A 17,846-nucleotide genomic window follows, 5' to 3' on the forward strand; every position below is an offset into this window, starting at 1 on the left:
TTGCACCAGGGGGTCACACTCTGAATAAGGCAGGGGGCTGACTGTCTTCCCCCAAGTGCCTGTGTGGAAAAAAGGCACGTACCTATTCTCTAGAATGCACTGGTGGATGGGGTCTGCAGCCTTACCATAGGCGCCCAGTGCTTTTAACTGTAAGGACTGGGAGGCACCACTTATCCTTGGACCCCCTGTTGTGGGTGGTAAGGTGGTATGGGTGGAGCTAGCAGTCCTCAGGCCCCTGGTGTGGGTAGGTGAGGACCCTGTTTCATAACTAGAGCCATATCAAATGTTATCACCTGCACTCCCCCGCTGTCTTTACACTGCACAGGTGAAACACTGAAAGTCAGACCTCAGGCTCATTCACCTTTGCAATGTAAGAGCAAGATCCTAGCTGCTTAAATGGGGCCACCTGGGTCCATGCAGGGGTGAAAGACATTCAAAGTACGTGGACTGCTTCTGCCTGGACAGGAGCCGCTTCTGCTCTAAGTTCCCAGGTTAGGGGAACCAGCAGATTATTTTTCCCCCATTTGTTAATTTGTTCCTTCTCCGGTGCCAGGAGAATGGCTCAGGAAGCACAGCAGGACCTATCTCAGGCCCAAGGAAATTGACTGTCACTGAAGCCAGCTTGGGGGCTGAGGGAGGAGGGATCAGATAGATGGAAGAGAGTTCTTTCAAAAGGAGGAGCTATTAGATCTGTGCAGTAAATTAGATGAAATCACTCATTTTGTGCTGAGAGTTGTTTTTCTGCTGATTCTGGAGGTGTGTGCAGATCTTGTGTGCTGACTCGTCCCCACCATAGTCGCACTGGGGGATCTGGGCGGTATCTTTGCTCACCTTCTTTTGCTGAAGCACCCGCGACCTGAACGCCACCAACAGCCCCACCGTGATTGTGCCAGGGGATCAGGGCTGCACCACTTTGCTCGCCTTCTTTTGTTGAAGTAACAGCATCCTGAATGCTACCACCGGCACTGCTGCAGCTGTGCCAGGGGATCAGGGCTGAGGGGTGCTGCTTCCTGCTAAGTCAGGTCCGGCAACTCCTCGCTTCTTCTGCACTGTCTCTTCCTCCCCTGTCACTCAGTCCGATTTCTTAACTTTGCCTTTGATGTCCAGGGTTCCTAGCTTGTCATGTATATAATCGATTCACTTGCTTTTTGGGTCTTTGTTGTATGGGGGACCACTGGAAGCATCTGACTTCTCCGCCATCTTGGCCCCGCCTCAGGGCTTTCTCTTCTTATGCCCAGCTAAATATTCGCCAGGCTGGGATGCTGGGATGCTGCACTCTCTGTCTCCATCCCGAATGTATCATTTCAATGTTCTTATTGGCAACTGCAGGGCTGATACTTTCTGTGTATATACCCAGATATTCCTTCTGGAAAGATAACCATATGATTATGTGTATTTATGCAAAGTATCCAAGATCCTCTTTGTAAAAAGGAAATGTATAAATAAATATAAAATTTAATCTTTAATAAATTCACATTTATATGTTAGCTCCTTTGGGGCTCAGAAAAATGGTATATAGATCTTTTAAAACATGTATTTTATATCCTTAATTTGGTAAAATTTTTTCTTCCCTATCTTTTGTTCAATCAAAAGGAGTTTGAAGGGCTTGCTGTTTTGTCAAAATGTAGGGAAAGCACTTTGAATTCCATTATTTTAAGAAAATTAAACCTGGACTAGTATAATTCAGTTCATTTAACTGGTAAAATTTTAGTATTGGGAAAGACTTATGAATTTGTTAATACAACTCTGTTTTACAGATGTGAATACTGAGGCAGAGGTTAAGTGGCTTGCCCAAACTGACGTAGTGTGATCACAGTAGGGCTGTTATTTGGATCTCCTGACTTCTAACACAGCATTATTTCCACTACTGCAGGCTGCTTTGCTTCCAGTGACTATTTTATACCTCTACATAATTGATACTTCGTGTTTAAGTATTTATTTTGTATAACATTAGCTGACTAATTCAGATTAAAAAAATTCATTTCCTTAATATTTGTGTCTAAATGTTTTTCTGATAGCAACAATGTTAGTTTATGAGCATCACGTACTTGAAAAATATTTTTACGCATTTTAATAAAAAATTATAAACACATAAAACTCCTATATCCCCATCACTCAAATTCAACAGTCATCAAGATTTTGGCAAATTTACTTCATCTCTTCCTCCTTTTTGGCTGAGGTATTTTTAAAGCAAGTCCTAGAAGCATAAACCCATTGTTGTCAAGTTGATTCCAACTCATAGTGACCCTATAGAACAGCGTGGAAGTGCCACGTGGCGTTTCCAGGGAGCGGCTGGTGGATTTGAACTGCTGACCTTTTTGGTTAGCAGCCAAGCTCTTAACCTCTCTTAACCACTGCACCACCAGGGCTCCAGACAGAATATCATGTCTCAATTATATAGGTTAGTATGCATCTCTAAATTATAGAATTTTCTTTCACAGCCACAGTGCCATTATCACACTTAATAAATATAACAATAATATAAAAATATTTAAAGACAGTGATAGTGCTTCAACTGACACTATACAGTGCTTCTAGAGTGTGATTTTTCTTTCTTTTGCATAACTGAAATTTGAGGAGTTGAATAACAAAAGTAAACCAGGAAGTAAAGAAAAGATCCAAGGTATTCCTAAACAACATCTATTATGTGTGTGTAATACGTGTATCTAATTGCAGGTTTTTTCTCTACAGTTTAATTTATCCAGAAAATCTTCATTTTTTTTTTTCCTAAGTGAATTAGAGGCCCAATTTTCAGATAGAAAATTTTAGGGGAAGGGAATCCAGATTTCACAGCTCAAAATATCTCTCTCCACTTTGATAACTCATACACAACATTATGAATGTTTCATTAGTGTCTTTTTTTTCCCGCTAGGAAGAACAACGGAGAATAGAAGAAGAGAAAGAAAAGAAAAAAGAGAATGACATAGTGTTTAAAGCATGGTTACAAAAGAAACGAGAGCAGGTTCTAGAAATGAGGAGAATTCAGCGAGCAAAGGAAATGGAAGACGTGAACAGTAGAGTAAGTAGAACCTCACTATGAAAAATAGTTTCATACAGAGATGAAAGCTGCGTTTATTTATGGAAGGTAGTCTGATTATCAGACCAAGAGCTTGTGGAAGAAGAGCAAAAATTATCAAGAACTACCCTTGCAGAGGATACAACATGCAGATGACTTTACAATTAAGTTCTAGAAAGTCTTCAAAATATCAAATGATTTCTGTTTTATTTAAATTTTCATAAGATAGAAAAAAATGGAAAGCTACCAATTCATTTTTTCAAGCTGGTATAACTTTGATACGCGAATAGGACAAAGATAGCCAAACTGGTCTCACTTAAGAGTAGAGATACAGAATCCGTACATAAAGCTAGCAAATTAAAGAAAATAAATTATTTAATTAAAAAAATTCAAAACCAAATTTGAAACATATAGAAAATCCAAGAGAAAGTAAAAAATCATCCATAACCTTACTACTTAAAAATAGTATTATCTCAGTTATATAGTGCTGCCATAACAGAAATACCACAAGTGGGTGGCTTTAACAAACATAAATTTATTTTCTCACAGTTTAGGGTGCTAAAAGTCCAAATTCAGGGTGCCAATTCTAGTGGAACGCTTTCTCTCTCTGTCCACTCTGGCAGAAGATCCTTGTCCGTCTCTTTTAAGAGTGGGTGATCTTCATGTGGCTTGGCATCTCTTCTCCCCATCTCTCCTTACTAGCTTGCTTGTTTAATCTCTTCAAAAGAGATTGACTCAAAATATACCCTACACTAATCCTGCCTTATCAGCATAAAAAACACAACCCCATTCTCAAATGGGATTATAACCATGGGCAACACATATTTTGGGGGGACACAATTTAATCCATAACGAGTATATGAGTAAACATTGAAAAGCCAATTCCCAGTCCTTTCAGTCTCATCTCCCAGCGACGATTACTTTTAACAAACGAAACCCATTGCTGTCAAGTCAATTCTGGCCCTATAGGACAGAGTAGAACACCCCATAGGGTTTCTAAGCAGTGGCTGGTAGATTCGAACAGCCGACCTTTTGTTAGCAGCCAAGCTCTTAACCACTGTGCCACCAGGGCTCCATCACTTTTAACAGTGAGGTGCAAATCTTTCCAGATCTTATTTAAAATATTTATGTGATTATATACATTTTTTTCTGACAAGAATGAGAGGATGCCAAAAATTTATTATTCTGCTTGCTTTTTTCCATTTATTCCATCACCAACATCGTTGTAGGTCATTACATTCAGATCTTTGCTTTTCTCTCAAATGGCTGCATGGTTATCTCATTTTTTAGAGGTAATTTAATTTATTAAATTACCGTTTGTGAATATTTAGATTGGTTCCAATATTGTGCTGTTAAAAACAATGGTTTAGTGAGCATCTTCATTCTACAGGAGAATATCAATGTTCTATAGGAGAGTTTAAGAGTGGGATTGATGATTTATGAGTGTGCAGAGTAAAGTTTTTGGTTAAATAAGGCAAATTGCTGTCCCAAAAGATTTTACCAATTTATACTTCCTCCAGCAGTGTGTGAAAGTGAATGGTCACCAGCCCTGGCTAACGCTGAGCACAAGTACATATCCTTCTGTGAATTTTCGGTTTATAGTCTAGTCTTTTTTTTTTTTTTTATTTTTGTTATTGAATTGTATATCAGAAATTTTAATCCTTTTTTATTATATCACTTGGAAATATGTTTTCCTAGTCTGACAATAAATTATATATTTTTTACATTGTTTATTTTGCCATTTGTAGAAGTTTTTAGCTTATTTATAATTTTGGAACGGGCAGTACTTTTGCAGGTAAGACACAAAAATTATAAATTAAAAGGGAAAATACTGAGAAATTTGACTGCAATTATATAATTAAAGAATAATATACTGTAATCAAAGAGTTTATTTTATGAAAGAAATTATGGCTCAATAAACAAATCTATTAATATAATTAATCACATAAATAGGTAGATAAAAAGAGAAAAATACATGATTATATTGAAAGATATATAAAAGGTATTTATTAACATTTAACATAATTTATTAAATTCCCAATAAAATATGAATCGTAGTATAAAGACTATCTCAGGAAACACTATAGGAATTCCCATTAAAGTCAGAAAATGGCAAGACTCCCATCTATCTTAAATAACTTTATTCTGGGAATGCTATCCAATTCATCAAGAAGAGAAAAAGAAACAAGGTAAAAGTATTAGCAGAGTGGCCATTTACATTCTAAATGTATAAGAAATTATAGTAATATTCCAGCAATCACCTCATAGAAAAATATAAAAGAAGGATCTCATTCACAATAAAATATGACTGTATAAGATACTTGGGGCTAAAGAAGAATGCATAAGGCCTATATGGAGAATACAATACAGTACAGCTTTGCAATACAGTAAAGAAAGCGGTATAATATTCCTGAATGGGTGGACTAAATAATATAAAAATGTAAGAGTTCCTCTCAATTCATCCATGTATTTAATGACATTTAAAATAAAAGCTAGTTAGGATTTTTTAAATTATTGCTATACTTGTTAATATTGTTAAATTGTGTCATAAACTAATAGTATTCTAAAGTACTTTTATGAATTTTGTCCCTATGCTGAAGCTGAGCTATAATATAATTTGACAGTTAAGTAATTGGGTTTATTACGTTGGGATAATAAGTGTATTTTGTTGATTATTTCTGTGGGACATAGTTTATAATGTGAGTCAGAGTTCCCAGAAAATGCCTTCAGAATATATAGATTGTGGATGACCTGTTGTACATTGGAAGAAAAAAAAGCTTTTAAGGGATGGAATTTTTATTGCCATTTCAAGAGAAATAGCTAAAAATGCCATGCATATTTGTTATGAACTTTCCATCTCTTGTTCAGTGATATTGATAAATGCTGTGTGTGCAGTGTATGTGTGTGTGTGTGTGTGTGTGTGCGTGCATACACATATACATACATATACATGTATCTGTATATAGGTCTGTACACCTGTATGTGTATGTAAATGTTATTTGCAGAGGTGTGTAAATTATTGGCACATAAAAATACAGACATTTCAGATCAAAATAGGAAAGGGAAAAATTGGGTCATTTATTTAAGGTCAGTATTTTCAAAAGAGACTGCATGTGAAACTAATGGCTTGTGTACACACGTACGCGCGTGCAAACACACACACACAGAGACACACACACACACACACACAAGAAATTCCCAGTGTTCAGCGTTTTCTGCCTTCTCCCAGTAGATTTTGAACCAGCATATATAACCTGTTGAGCAAGTCTGGCTACCATATTTGAATTTGAATTTTGCTCGTAAAAGATAGGACAGCTTCTAAAAAGTGGTATTTTTACTTATTTCATTTTTGGGAGTGAGAAATTTTGAAATCTTTGTTATTTTTATGCTACTTCTCTTTTCTCCTGTTTCTTTTATTCTACTAAAAAAATATTGGACAATTCCTCTTTATGGGAGTAAAACAACTCAACTTAAACCCTTTTCCCTCTTCTACCTTACTTGGCAGCCTTCACAAAGTTCATGTCCATAATAGATGTCTTTACTGTATGTAATATGGAGAAAAGTAAGGTTGAAAGGCTCACTCTCTTTACTTCTTTCTTACTAGTATCAGAGCTGTCATGAGTGGCTCATCGAGTGGATTTAGGTAGGATGAAAGCATTCCTGATGCTTGCTGTCATTTGCCCTTGCCTAGAATCGACTCGATGGCAACGGGTTTGGTTTGGTTATATATCTCGAGTAAATTAATTTGCACAGTACGAGGTATGGGCCTTCCTGATTTCCTGGCATTGGAATGCCCTGACAAAATGGAACTCTCCTGAGCTGATGAAAGGGCAAACACAAAAATTGAGGAACAGGCTGCAATTAAACATAATCTTCACAGCAAGACAATGAGAGTGAGAGAGACTCCTAGAGAGCGTGCATAGCTGGAATAAGTTCCGGTAGTTCCACTGTACTGTGCTGTGGCTCAGGCCAAACAGCTTGGGTCACAGCACTTGTGTTCTGGGGCCAAATTATTCCAGAACAGGGCTTGAGAGTTTTCAATATTGCAAAGCTGCATAAACAGTATGCCTATTCCTTGCTTTACTTACTTTTTCATTTTTACAAGCTGCTGCTAGATCTTTGCTCATTCTTTTTTTGGGATTGCTTCTATATAAACTTAATTATATATATTTTTCTTTTAAGTGGCATTTGAAAGGATTTTAATTAAATCAGTGTTTTATTGTTTAGTTTTTAAAATTTTTTTGAGGTAACATTTATATGCAGTGTCATGTGAAGATCTTATATGTATAACTCAGTGACTTTTGACAAATGTGTACCTATGGGTAAACAATACCATAATCAAGATTTAGGAAATTTCTGTCACTCCAGAAATTTCCATTTTGTCCTCTTCCTATCAATTTCCACCCCCTATGGGCAACTTTGGCATACTAGTTAAGTACTATGGCTGGTAACCAAAGGATCAGCAGTTTGAATCTGCCAGGTGCTCCTTGGAAACTCTACACACGGGTCAGTTCCACTCTGTCCTATAGGGTCATTATGAGTGGAATCGACTGCACAGCAATGGGTTGTTTTTTTTTTTTTTTTTTTTTTGCTTTTTGGTATGGGCAACTTGCCCTTGAGCATCAAGTAGCTAAAGCAAAAGGAAGAAATGATGAATAAAAGAGCTGAACAAATGATTTCAAAGGGTGGCTCCAGAAGACAAAGTAAAGTATTATAATGACATGTACAAAGACCTGGAGTTAGAAAACCAAAAGGGAAGAACACACTTGGCACTTCTCAAGCTGAAAGAACTGTGGAAAAAACTCAAGCTTTGAGTTGCAATATTGAGGGATTCTATGGGGAAAATATTAAATGATGCAGGAAGCATTGAAAGAAGATGGAAAGAATACACAAAGTCACTATTCCAAAAAGAATTGGTCAATGTTCAGCCACTTCAGGAGGTAGCGTATGGTCAGGAACCAGCGGTACTGAAGGAAGAGGTCCAAGTTACACTGAAGGCATTGGTGAAAAACAAGCCTCCAGGAATTTATGGAATACCAATTGGGATATTTCAACAAATGGATGTAGCATTGGAAGTGCTCACTTGTCTATGCCAAGAAATTTGGAAGACAGCTACCTGACCAACCGACTGGAAGAGATATAGGAGCTACTTATATATTCCAGCTATAAATTTATTGTCAAATATATGTATTGTGCATATGTTCCCCCAGTTTTCATTTTCTTGACGATACCTTTTGTTGAGCAGAAGTTTTTATTTTCATTGAAATTGAGTTTATCATTTATTCCTCTTATGGTTAATGCTTTTGGTGTTCTTTCTAAGAAAATATTTGCTTACTCCAGGGTTTGAAGATATTCTTCATTTTCTTCTATAAGATGTATTAAAGTTTTACCTTTTATATTTAGATCCCATGATCAAATTTATTTTTGTTTTGTTTGAGGTAGGGGTTGAGATTCATTTTTTTCCATATGTTTATCCAGTTGTTCTAGCATTGATATTGAAAAGATTTTTCTTTTCCCATTAACTTACCTTGGGACCTTTGTCCAAACTCAAATGACCATATATGTGTAGGTCTGTTTCTGGGCTCAATATAATGTTTCATGGATCTTTTTTTTTTTAATCCTTATGCCAGTACCTCACTGTCTTGATAACTGTAGATTTAAAATAAAATTTGGAATTAGCTGTAGATTTTCCAGCTTCTTAGGTATGTATCCAAGAGACTTGTAAGTAGAGACTCAAAACAGATACGTATACACTAATGTTTATTGCAGCATTATCCACAATAGCCAAAAGGTGAAAATAACCCTAGTGTCCATCCACAGATTAATGGATAAACAAAATGTAGTGTATGTGTATGGTTGATCATTGTTCAGCTATAAAGAAAATGAAGTTCTGATAAGTGCTAGGACGTGGATGAGCCTTGAAAATGTTGTGCTGAATGAAATAAGTCACACACAAAAAGACATACTGTATAACCTCACTTATATGAAATACCTAAAATAGGCAAATGCATAGACAAAGAAGTTTATTGGTGATTACTAGAGGCAGAGGGGAAGAGAGAACGGGAGTTTTTGCTGAAAGGGTACTGAATTTCTGTTTGGGGTGATATAAAACTTAGAAATGGATAATGGGGATGGTTGTACAACATGGTGACTGTCGTGGATTGAACTGTGCCCCCAAACATATGTATATCAATTTGGCTAGGCCGTGATTCCCAGTATTGTGTGATTGTCCACATTTTGTCATCTGATGTGAGTTTCCTGTACATTGTAAATCCTACCTCTATGATGTTAGCGAGGTGGGATAGGTGGCAGTTGTGTTAATGAGGCAGGACTCAACCTGCAAGATTGGATTTTGTCTTCAGGCAGTCTCTTTTGGGATACATAAGAAAGAAACAAGCAGAGAAACAGCGGGACCTCATCCTACCAAGAAAGCAGGGCTGGGAGCAGAGTGTGTCCTTTGCACCTGGAGGTCCTGCACGGAGAAGCTCCTAGTCCAGGGAAAGATTGATGAGAAGGACCTCCAGGGCTGACAGAAAGAGAAAGGCTTCCCCTGGCACTGACACCCTGAGTTTGAACTTGTAGCCTACTTTACTGTTAGGAAATAACATTTCTCTTTGCAGTACTAGATAACTAAGACAGTGACTATAATTAATGTCACTGAATTCTATCCTTAAAAACTGTTCAAATGGCAAACTTTTGTTATATATATTTTATCACAATAAAACTTTTTTAAAAAAAGTTAGAGTGGTATTAAATTTTCTTTAAATGTTTAATGGAATTCATCAGTAAAGCCACCTGGGCCTGGAGTTTCCTTTGTGGAAAGGTTTATAGTTATAAATGAAGTTTCTTTTAAAGACGTAGGGCATTCCAGTTTCCTATTTTATCTTGTGTGAGCTTTGGTAAATTGTCTTTTTTAAAGAATTAATCTGTTTCATCTAAATTGCCACATTTATTGGCATAGTGTTTTATTTTTCTATGTAATATTTATAGCGTCTATAGTGACATCTCCATCATTTGTAATATTTGTTAATTTATACTTTTTCTTGATCAACTTTGCTTTTTTTTTCCCCCAAATAAACAATTTTTGGCTTTGTTTACTTTATTATGTCCATTTTTAAATCTTTTCCCAATTTTATCTTTATTATTTTCTTTCTTCTAAATACTTTGTGATTAATATGCCCATTTTTTATTCTCTTTAGAAATTCAGATCCTTGATTTTAAATCTTTGTCTCTTTCTTGAATAAGCATTTAAAGCCATAGTTTTCTCCTCTAAGCATTAATTTCTTTGCAGCTCACAATTTTTTTTTTTTTAATTGTGCTTTAGGTGAAAGTTTACAGGGCAAATTAGTTTCTCATTCAAAAATTTATACACAGATCACTTCGTAACATTGGTTGCAATTTCCGCAGCGTGTCAGCAGTCTCTCCCTTTCAACCCCAGGTTCCCCATGTCTATTCATCCAGTTTTCCTGTCCTTTCATGCCTTCTCATCTGCTTTTGGGCAAGTGTTGCCCTTATGGTCTTGTATACTTGATTGAACTAAGAAGCACGTTCCTCACGTGTGTTATTATTTGTTTTATAGGCCTGTCTAATCTTTGGCTGAAAGGTGGACTTCAGGAGCGGCTTCAGTTCGGAGTTAGAAGGGTGTCTGGGGCCCATAATGTAGAGAATCGCTCAGGTCTCTGTCAGACCAGTAAGCCTGTTCTTTTTTGTGAATTTGAATTTTGTTCTGTATTTTTTCCTCATCCAGTCTGGGGCCCTCTGTTGTGATCCCTGTCAGAGCCAGGCACCATCTAGTTCTTCCACTCAGGCTGGTGGAGGCTGTGGTTCATGTGGTCCATTAGTCCTTTGGACTAATATTTTCCTTGTGTCTTTGGTTTTCTTCATTCTCCTTTGTTCCAGATGGGATGGGACCCATAGATTATCTCAGATGGCCGCTCTCAAGCTCTTAAAACCCCAGACACTACTCACCAAAGTAGGATGTAGAACATTTTCTTTATGAATTATGTTATGTCAATTGACCTAAATGCCCCCTGAGACCATGGTCACCAGCCCTCAGCCCCAGCAACTTGGCCCCTCAAGGTGTTTGGATGTATCTAGGAAGCTTATAAGACTATACCCCTTTGTGTTCTTTTTTATATGTGAATATACGTGCTATACATACAAATATGTATGTAAAAATATCCACAGCCTAACCTATATATGTACACAGGTATACTTCTGTATGCCCTTCTTCTATTCAGTGTATGTATCTGCCTGTAAGTTATTATTTGTTTTTACTGTTGTTGTAGGGTTGTATATGCTATAGTGTTGCCTCTTTTTTTTTTTTCCTTCTGTTCCTTGAAATGTCTTCCTCTGCCTTGGTTAAGTTGCGCAGACTTCCGCTATATTGTGTATCGTCTTTCCCTTCACCGTAGTTAGCACTCATCTACTATCTAGTTAGCAATTTCCCCTTCCCACCCCTCCCATCCCTTGTAACCATCAAAGATTGTTTCTTTCTGTGCGTAAATACTTTCTTGAGTTTTTATAATTGTGGTCTCATAATATTTGTCCTTTTATGATTGACTTACTTCACTCAGCATAATGCCCTCTGGATTCATCCATGTGTGAGATGGTTCGAGAAATCAACAAGTTCTTTATCATTGTGTATTATTCCATTGTGTGTATGTACCATAATTTGTTTACCCATTTATCTGTTGGTGGGTACTTAGGTTGTTTCTATCTTTTGGCTATTGTGAATAATGCTGCAGTGAACATGTATGTCCATATGTCTATTTGTGTGATGGTTCTTATTTGTTGTTGTTGTTAGGTACTGTCGAGTCCGTTCCAACTCATAGCAACCCTAGGCACAACAGAACGAAACACTGCCCTGTCCTGAGCCAACCTTACAATCGTTGTTATGCTTGAGCTCATTGTTGCAGCCACTGTGTCAATCCACCTCATTGACAGTCTTCCTGCTTTCCACTGACCCAGTACTCTGCCACCATGATGTCCTTCTACAGGGACTGATTGCTCCTGACAACGTGTCCAAAGTATGGAAGACGCAGTCTCGCCATCCTTGCCTCTAAGGAGCATTCTGGCTGTACTTATTCTAAGACATATTTGTTTGTTCTTTTCGCAGTCCATGGTATATTCAATATTCTTTGCCAACAGCACAATTCAAAGGCGTCAGTTTTTCTTTGGTCTTCCTTATTCATTGTCCAGCTTTCACTGTGCATATGATGCGATTGAAAATACCATGGCTTGGGTCAGGTACACCTTAGTCTTCAGGGTGACATCTTTGCTTTTCAACACTTTAAAGAGGTCCTTTGCAGCAGATTTACCCAACGCAATGCGTCTTTTGATTTCTTGACTGCTGCTTCCATGGCTGTTGATTGTGGATCCAAGTAAAATGAAATCCTTGACAACTTCAATCTTTTCTCCGTTTATCATGATGTTGCTCATTGGTCCAGCTGTGAGGATTTTTGTTTTCTTTATGTTGAGGTGCAATCCATAATGAAGGCTGTGGTCTTTGATCTTCACTAGTAAGTGCTTCAAGTCCTCTTCACTTTCAGCAAGCAAGGTTGTGTCATCTGCATAACGCAGGTTGTTAATGAGCCTTCCTCCAGTCCTGATGCCCCGTTCTTCATATAGTCCAGCTTCTCGTATTATTTGCTCAGCATACAGATTGAACAGATATGGTGAAAGAATACAACCCTGATGCACACCTTTCCTGACTTTAAACCAATCAGTATCCTCTTGTTCTGTCCAAACAACTGCCTCTTGATCTATGTAAAGGTTCCTCATGAGCACAATTAAGTGTTCTGGAATTCCCAGTCTTCTCAATGTTATCCATAATTTGTTAGGATCCACACAGTCGAATGCCTTTGCATAGTCAGTAAAACACAGGTAAACATCCTTCTTGTATTCTTTGCTTTCAGTCAAGACCCATCTGACATCAGCAGTGATATCCCTGGTTCCATGTCCTCTTTTGAAACCAGCCTGAATTTCTGGCAGTTCCCTGTTGATGCACTGTTACAGCCACTTTTGAATCATCTTCAGCAAAATTTTGCTTGCGTGTGATATTAATGATATTGTTCTATAGTTTCCACATTTGATTGGATCACCTTTCCTGGGAATAGGCATAAATATGGATCTCTTCCAATCAGTTGGCCAGGAAGCTGTCTTCCATATTTCTTGGCATAGACGAGTGAGCACCTCAAGTGCTGCATTTGTTTGTTGGAACATCTCAATTGATAGTCCATCAATTCCTGGAGCCTTTTTTTTTGCCGATGCCTTCAGAGCAGCTTGGACTTCTTCCTTCAGTACCATCGGTTCCTGATCACGTGCCACTTCTTGAAATGGTTGAACATTGACTAATTCTTTTTGATATAATGACTCTGTATTCCTTCCATGTTCTTTGGATGCTTCTTGCATTGTTTAGTATTTCCCCCATAGAATCCTTCACTATTGCAACTTGAGGCTTGAATTTTTTCTTCAGTTTTTTCAGCTTGAGAAACGCTGAGTGGGTTGTTCCCTTTTGGTTTTCCATCTCCAGCTCTTCGCACATGTCATTATAATACTTTGTCTTCTCAAGACGCCCTTTGAAATCTTCTGTTCAGTTCTTTTACTTCATCAATTCTTCTTTTTGCTTTAGCTGCCTGAGGTTCAAGAGCAAGTTTCAGAGTCTCCTCTGACATTCATCTTAGTCCTTTCTTTCTTTCCTGTCTTTTCAGTGACCTCTTGCTTTCTTCAGGGATGATGTCCTTGATGTCATTCCACAACTTGTCTGGTCTTCAGTCACTAGTGTTCAGTGCGTCAAATCTGTTCTTGAGATGGTCTCTAAATTCAGGTGGGGTATACTCAAGTTCATGTTTTCACTCTTGTGGACTTGCTCTGATTTCCTTCAGTTTCAGCTTGAACTCCCATATGAGCAATTGATGGTCTGTTCCACAGTCGGCCCCTGGCCTTGTACTGACAGATGATATTGAGCTTTTCCATCATCTCTTTGCACAGATGTAGTCAATTTGATTCCTGTGTGTTCCATCTGGTGAGGTCCATGTGTATAGTTGTCATTTATGTTGGTGAAAAAAAGTATTTGCAATGAAGAAGTCATTGGTCTTGCAAAATTCTATCATGCGATATCCCATGGTGTTTCTATTATCAAGGCCATATTTTTCAACTACAGATTCTTCTTCGTTTCCAACTTTCGCATTCCAGTCAGCAGTAATTATCAATGCATCTTGATTTCATGTTAGACCAATTTCAGACTGCAGAATCTGATAAAAAATCTTCTATTTCTTCACCTTTGGCACTAGCGGTGGTGCATAAATTTGAATAATAGTCATATTAACTGGTCTTCCTTATAGGCGTATGGATATTATCCTATCACTGACAGCGTTGTACTTCAGGATAGATCTTGAAACATTCTTTTTGGTGATTAATGCAGCACCATTCCTCTTCAAGCTGTCATTCCCAGAATAGTTGACTGTATGATTGTCTGATTCAAAATGGCCAATACCAGTCCATTTCAGCTCACTAATGCCTAGGATATTGATGTTTATGTGTTCCATTTCATTTTTTGACGATTTCCAATCTTCCTAGATTCATACTTCGTACATTCCAGTTTCTAGTTATTAATGGATGTTTGCAGCTGTTTCTTGTCATTTTGAGTCGCGCCACATCAGCAGATGGAGGTCCCAAAAGCTTTACTCCATCTACATCATTAGGTCTAGGACGTATTCCTAGGAGTGGGATTGCTGGACCGTATGGTATTTCTACTTCTAGCTTTTTAAGGAAGCACCATGTTGTTGAACATGTCGTTTATTTGTTGGCTGCGTGATGTACAATTTGATGAAGTATCTGTTTATGCCTTTACACATTTTTTGTTTGGGTTGCTTGTCTTTTTATTGTTGAGTTGTTAAGGTTTTCTGAGTAATTTAGAAAGTCAGGCTTTATCAGATATGTCTTTGCCAAAGATTTTTTTGCCAATCTGTAGGTCCTCTTTTTACTCAACTTGGAAAAGAATTTTGATGAGCATAAATATTTAATCTTTAGGAGGTCCCAGCTACCTAGTTTATCTTCTGGAGTTTGTCTGTTTTTATTTATGCTTGATATTCTATTTATGCCACAAATTGGGACCCCTATGTTGTCCCTGTGTTTTCTTTCATGAACTTTATATTTTTAGGTTTTACATTTAGGTCTTTGATCCATTTTGAGTTAGTGTTTGTATATGGGGTGAAGAATGGATCCTGTTTGATTTTTCTGCAGATAGACATCCAGTTTTGCCATCACCAAGTGTTGAAGAGACTATCTTTTCCCTATTTAATGGAGTTTGACCCTTTGTTGAAGATCAGGTGTCTGTAGGTAGATGGATTTACCTCTGGGTTCTCAATTCTGTACCATTGGTCTATGTGTCTGTGATTGTACCAGTATTAGGCTGTTTTGACTATTGTGGCTGTATAGTAGGTTCTGTGATCAGCTGGTGTGAGGCCTCCTACTTTGTTCTTTTTCTTCAATAGTACTTTGCTTTTCTAGGGCCTCTTTCCTTCCATAGAAAGTTGGTGATTAGTTTTTCCATCCCATTAAGGAATGTTGGAATTTGGATCAGGATTACATTGTATCTATAGATTGCTTTGGGTAGTATTGACATTTTCACAATGTTTAGTCTTCCGGTCCACGAGCATGGTATGCTTTTCCATTTATAAAGGTCTCCTGTAGTTTCTTGCAGTAGTGTTTGTAGTTTTCTTTGTATGAGTCTTTCATGTCCATAGTTAGGTTTATTTCTAAGTATTTTATCTCCGGTGGGGCTATTATAAATGTACTGTTTTCCTGATTTCCTTTTGGGAGTTCTCTTTGTTAATGTAGAGGAACCTGACAGATTTTTGTATGTTGATCTTGTACTCTGCCACTTGCTGAATCCTTCTGTTAGTTGCAGTAGCTTTCTTGTGGATTCTCTGGGATTTCCTATGTATAGGATAATATCATCTGCAAATGAGGATAGTTTTACTTCTTCCTTACCAATTTTGATGGCCTGCATTTTCCTTTCTTGCCTTATTGCTCTGGCTAGGACTTCCAGTAAAATGTTGAATAAGACTAGTGATAAAAGGGTGTCCTTGCCTTGTTCCTGTTCCTAAGGGAAATGTTTTCAGTTTCTCTCCATTGAGAATAATGCTGGCAATTTGTTTTGTGTATATGCTTTTAATTATGTTGAGGAATTTCCTTTTTATTCCTATTTGATGACAGTTTTTATCAGGAATGGGGTTGGACTTTATCAAATGCCTTTTCTGCATCAATTGAGATGATCATGTGACTTTTCCTTTGTTTTACTTATGTGGTAGATTACATTGACTTATTTTCTAATGTTGAGCCATTTTTGCATACCTCGTATGAATTCCACTTGGTCATGATGTATTTTTTTTTTCCCCACATGCTGTTGGATTCTACTGGCTAGAATTTTGTTGAGAATTTTTATGTCAATGTTCATGAGGGATATTGGTCTATAATTTTCTTTTTTAGTGGCACCTTAGCCTGACTTGGTATCAGGGTTATGCTAGTGTCGTAGAATGAATTTGGGACTATTCTTTTCTTTTCTATAATCTGGAATAGTTTGAGTAGCATTGGTGTCAACTCTTCTTTGAATGCTAGGTAGAATTCTCCAGTGAAACCGATTGGGCCAGGTTTTTTTTTTTTTTTTTTTTGGTCATTGTTGTTGGTAGTTTTTTTGTGACCTCTTCAGTTTCTTCATTTGTTATGGGTCTCTTCAGATTTTCTGCCTCATTTTGTGTTAGTTTAGATAGGTAGTGTGTTTCTAGGAATTTGTCCTTTTTCTTTAGGTTTTCAAATTTGTTGGAATATAACTTTTCATAGTATTCTGTTATGATCCTTTTTATTTCAGTTGATCCTTTTGTGATGTTGCCCATCTCATTTTTTATTTGGGTTATTTACATCTTTTTTTCTTTTTTCAGATTGTCCAGTGGTTTGTTGATTTTATTGATCCTTTCAAAGAACCAGCTTCTAGTCTCATTGATTGTTTTAGTCATTTTCTGTTTCATCCATTTCTGCTGTAATCTTTACTATTTCCTTTTTTCTTACAGCTGTGGGTTTCTTTTGCTGATGTTTTTCTATTGTTCGAGTTGTAGGGTTAAGGTATTGATTTTGGCCCTTCTTTTTTGATGTGTGGGTTTATTACTGTTAGGGTTCATTTTATGTATTTTGGAGCCCTGCCTGACATTAGGTGTGCAGATATTTATTATGGTTATGTCCTCTTGATGGATCCCTTAATCCCTTGTCTGTTATGATGGAGTTTGATTTAAAGTCTATTTTATTGAAGATTAATATCGCCACTCTTGCTCTTTTTTGATTACTGTTTGCTTGATATGTTTTTTTCCATCCTTTGATTTTTAACCTCTTTATTTCTTTGTGTCTAAGGTGTGTCTCTTGTAGGCAGCATATTGATGGGTTGTGTTTTTTATTCATTCTGCCACTCTCTGTGTTTTGAATGCTGCATTTAACCTGCTTACATTCAGTGTGATTATTGATAGATATGAATAAATTTACTGTTGTCATTCTGTTAATGCTTTTTTTTTTTGTGATGTTGACAGTTTCTTTGTTCTGCTTAGTTTTCTATGCTGAGTTCTTTTTGTTCATGGATTGTCTCTTCATTTCCTTTGTTTTTGTGTTCACTGAGTCTTTCTGATTGTCTTCTTTGTTTTGGTGATTTGTTAATTTTCTTCATGGTTACTGTGAGGTTTACCTTTATCATCCTATGTTTACATCTCTCTTATTTTTAGATATTGCCTTGGCTTCCTATCCATATGGAAGTTGTGTAACTACACCATTCACTGCCCCTTTT

At 37.1% G+C, this 17,846-nt stretch overlaps 1 protein-coding gene across 6 annotated transcripts in view; it reads left to right on the forward strand.

The window, feature by feature from the left end:
• The window catches only part of CCDC181 (coiled-coil domain containing 181), an 86,257-nt gene that overhangs the window by 20,548 nt on the left and 47,863 nt on the right, over positions 1–17,846 (forward strand). For all 6 annotated transcript variants that reach the window (XR_007516893.1, XR_007516894.1, XM_049881297.1 and 3 more), the window contains one exon: positions 2,873–3,019. Coding sequence is in view for 4 of the 6 variants with exons in the window: in XM_049881297.1 (XP_049737254.1) it covers positions 2,873–3,019 (147 nt within the window). In the remaining 2 variants the exon portion in view is untranslated. The remainder of the gene's footprint in view (positions 1–2,872; positions 3,020–17,846) is intronic.

Source organism: Elephas maximus, chromosome 3, assembly GCF_024166365.1.
Source record: "Elephas maximus indicus isolate mEleMax1 chromosome 3, mEleMax1 primary haplotype, whole genome shotgun sequence".
NCBI lineage: Eukaryota > Metazoa > Chordata > Mammalia > Proboscidea > Elephantidae > Elephas > Elephas maximus.